Source organism: Buceros rhinoceros, unplaced genomic scaffold, assembly GCF_000710305.1.
Source record: "Buceros rhinoceros silvestris isolate BGI_N320 unplaced genomic scaffold, ASM71030v1 scaffold2997, whole genome shotgun sequence".
NCBI lineage: Eukaryota > Metazoa > Chordata > Aves > Bucerotiformes > Bucerotidae > Buceros > Buceros rhinoceros.
Window position 1 is genome coordinate 63,304 of NW_010422600.1, and position 4,175 is coordinate 67,478.

The following is a 4,175-nucleotide window of genomic DNA, read 5'->3' on the forward strand; positions in this document are numbered from 1 at the left end:
TGTAATCTCATCCATTTTGAACAAATTCAGTGACATCTTAGGGTATATAGCAGTGACTGGTGACTAATGTTAGGCATTTCTTCGCTGACATATAAGCAGTGGTAGCTCAGCGAAAGATCCCCATCATTGACAAAAAAGGATTTTTACAAAAGGGAAGTGGGAAGAAGGGAATGGCCATGAACATGGGAAAATAAAAGGGAAAATGAGAGAAAACAGGGGTTTTTCAAGCCAGTCCCTGGCCATCATCAATAATGTATTTCCCAAATATTGCACTCTATATAAACTGTCATCAGTTTCCTCTGTGGTACTCAGGACGAGTTTCCAGAAATCAATACTCATCCCAGTTTTAAAAATTCGTTTCCTACAGTATTTTTCTTTTCTTAGCACTATCTTGCTCTTGGCACTAACACTCCAACACCTAAACTAGCAAAGACTTTTTATGGGCAACACAATGGTGAGAGAGCATTCCTCAGAGAAATCCTGCATTAGGGTGGCAACGCTGCCTTTTGGAGTGACAGCACTCCCCTGCTGCTGACACCCCTTCCTTCCCCACCTACGCCCTACTGATAACATGGGGGGAAAAAAAAGCTACCCCAATCAGAAAGTGAGAACAGAGTATTAAAGCTGGCTGCTCTTGGCTGCCTACACCCACCTGCAGCTATGTTACTAAAATAATAAAGAACGGAAGAACCATATGCTAATGATGAGCCAATTAACCAGGGCGAAAAGCTCCTCTGATGGCAGGCAGTGGCGGGGTTGCTGAAACAAGTGCAACGCATTAAATCTGAGGAGCGTAGCAGGAAATCTTGTAACATGCGCTCACTGGCAAAGCCGAGAGAGAGCCTATCTGCTTTGCTCAGGCTGAGCCAGGGAGCCAAGCAGCCTCCCAAGACGACAGAGACCCTTACCTCAGTGGTTGAAAGCACGGTGTCCTCATCCAGGCTTAGCACTGCATCTGTCACAATGTTGTCGTAAGGTAGGAAGCGACTGCTCATAACCTGTGGGTATCCAAGGCAGAAGGGGAGGAGAAAAAAATCACTTGAAGGATTAATTTCTAAGGGAAATTACTTCACTTTATTCCTCACTCTTATATCCTCTTGTCTGAGACACATCACAGATCTCCGTCTGATGGAAAAGACCATTCAGCTTCAGAGTGAAAGATGGTCATTTTCGTTACTCTAGTAGTCAGCCAACACCTTCTACCTGAGGAGCAATTTCTGGTCAGACCTCCCTCTTTGAAGTGTGCTGCTCTCCTTTTGTGACAAACTGCAATGGTCCCTACTGAAAATTAGATGTACCTACACCTTCTTTAGGGAGGACATTTTCCCTGGTAGCTAGGGCTGTCCCTCTGCTCTCCTGCAGGCTGTGAGGATCGAAAATAATGAACACCGAGAAGGACTTTGCAGCATTCATAAGGTTACACAGCTGGGAAGCTAAGCAGTCCAGGCTACCTGTGAAGGACATTATGCTACCAGGATGGTTCCCCTGTAAAGTGGTACAGCTCCACCTCTGTGCATTGCTGAGGTATCCACTGGGAGCTACTGTGATATTCTCCATCAGAAAAGGAGAATATGGTAAAGGACATGTCTATCAGTTGAGCTTCACCTGCAACAAGAATTATATTGGTATTGTAGCATTTTAAAAAGTCACATTCTTAAGTGACATAACTATATATATAAAACCTATAGGCTGAATAAGCTTTTAAAAACTATGGCAGGACAGTTCTCAAAGTGATAGGAAATAGATGGGAAAGCAAGCTCAAAAAGATAACAGCAAGAAATGAGAATCCATATGGTTTCTTTAGCAGACTAATTAGCACCTTTGGAGAACTGATGAGTAGTAACAAGGACACGACACTATTTGTTTCTCTCATTTGCCAGGAAATACAGCCTGGATAGTTAATAGACTTCTTTTCCAATTTATTATGCCAAGAAAACACCACAAAAATCAAGTTGAGTAAGAGGAAATCACTGTATGGGAACAGGGACGTGAAGAAGTTTTACATGTCCCTCATAATGGACATGGTCAGTTCTGTGTCCCCTGCAGCCTGTTTGGAAGCAAGCCTTTGGAACCTTTGCCTCAATTCAGGGAAAGCTCTGTCTCCATAACCCTGGTGTCTGACTGGAGAGCACTCCTTCGTCACTACGATGGCTTTGGTTCGTGACTGTGAGGAAGAAGTAATCTGGCAGGGGTTGACGGTTTTGCTTTGCTGACGCTAAGGCAAGGCAGAGCAAGCAGTCAGCAGGATACCCCCGTTCTCACCCCAGCTCTTTTACAGACTGTGTAAAATTGTCACATAGTACAACAGTCAGGACTACCCGTGTGTTTGCTTTTGCAGCTGAAGCTCCCTTTCGTAAAATGAGGGCGATAATATGTCTTGATTTCACGGGGAAGAGTGAGTGTTAGGTAAATGCAGACCTCTGTGATCACCTGCACAGAGTAACTGTGCCTGCCAGTACGCTTCAGTTAAATCTGAAGATGAAAAGCAGTTCCTTTGTGCAACCTTTGAATTGCACTGCCTGGGCTCTGCAAGCTTTGTCCAAACAAACAGCTTTTCCATGGAAGAAGCCATTTGGCATACGTTGGGATATTAGGGGGAAGAGACTGTCCACTATAAACACACCTTTGTGTACTCAGGAGACTCATTTATAATCTAAACATTGCCTGGGGCCAATTTCTACAAACACTGTAGAACTGGTCACAGATTTTCTCCTCTACCTCACCTCTGCAAGTTTTCCAAAAAGAAAGAAAAAACCCCCTCAATGTTCAAAAGGCTCAGAAATCACTACAGCCTTTCTTTGCCCTGCAGCAACTCTCCTGATACCGTTCACATGGCTAGCTAAGGCCAGAGCCATTAGCTGCCAACCTCGCAGGGCTCTTCCTTTCCCTCTGTTAAGGTGACTGGGGGAAAAGACCAAACGCAGGACTATAAATTCAAAATAGGATTGTACAGCCAAAACAACTAAAAGTTCCTTTTGCAAACATAGAGCTCAAGAGCCAGCTGACAGATGTTGAAGAGGGAACCAGCCCAAAACTGTCTCAGTCAGCGTCTGGAGGCAAGAAGTCTTGCTCCTCTCAGGCCCGCATTTGGAAAGGAATCATCCACTTCAGTGTGGATTTTAAAAACCCCTCTTTTCTCATCTGGGCAGCGTCTGTTTTGACTTTGTGGATGTGCAAACAAACAAGTGTGTTGTACAGCAAGAGATGACATAGCGGTTTTGTTCCCACACAAGTATCCTTTGTCCCTTCCTTTCTTTTTTTGGTGGTTGGCTCCCATCACTGGCAGTGGTACCCTACAAGGCCATGAAAGAAGGTACTTTTCAAAGGCGAGTTAACACCATTCATTCTCATCTCTTCCTCTGCTTTTAAGTCCACAGCTGACCCCCAGGTCTTGCATCTGACTGCTCAGACTCAATGAATCCAGCTGCATCATTACTTTCATGCAGCTGCAGAGAGACAGAGATCTCCAAAGATGGGGTCAGCACTACCTGTTCTCAGGGCCGCATTTCAAAACTGGGTCCCACCTGTGAATCTGAGATTCATGGCATTAATTTTCATGCTGATGGTTTCTGAGAGCACAGGCCTCATGCATGAAACACAAATTTGTGACCCAGTTGGTACAAAGGGCCAAGGAATAGAAAGGAGCTGTCACACAGTTGGGAACTACAAAGCTTTCACCAAAGGAGCTGGAAAAATAAAATCTGGTCCCTCTGGAGAATACAGGCAATCTTTTACCATGCTTCTCTTCACCTACCTTGCTCTCTCCTTCAATGACTATGACAGGCACAGAAGTGGCAGGCCAGCGGTGTTTGGCTGGGAGGGGTTTATCACAATTCCATAAAACAATAATCTGAAAGAGAATATTGGACCGTGATCAGAGACCTTTGTGGCAACGCAGTCCAAATCCTAACGACTCAGATCTCCGGAGAGAAATGTTAAGTTCATGTTATGAATTTCAAAATTAACAACAACAATACAGATCTCTATAAAAATAACACTTCCTACAGTAATTTCACCCATCCTGACTATTTACAATATATGTCCTCTCAGGCAAATATAGGCTGGACAGGAACTCAGGAAGTCTCTATCTCAGCCAGGTCATATGGATGTCACTGATTTACTTTGGCTCTCATTAAAGGCTAAACCCCTCGTGACACTCCACTGCAAGAGGGTGC

General features: G+C 44.4%; 1 protein-coding gene across 1 annotated transcript in view; it reads right to left on the minus strand.

Annotated features, from left to right (window-relative positions):
• Positions 1 to 4,175, minus strand: part of EXT1 (exostosin glycosyltransferase 1) — a gene marked incomplete at its 5' end in the record, with an annotated part of 24,308 nt that overhangs the window by 7,073 nt on the left and 13,060 nt on the right. Inside the window, 2 exons of the mRNA XM_010140084.1 lie at positions 909 to 998; positions 3,755 to 3,850. Of these exons, the coding sequence (XP_010138386.1) occupies positions 909 to 998; positions 3,755 to 3,850 (186 nt within the window). The remainder of the gene's footprint in view (positions 1 to 908; positions 999 to 3,754; positions 3,851 to 4,175) is intronic.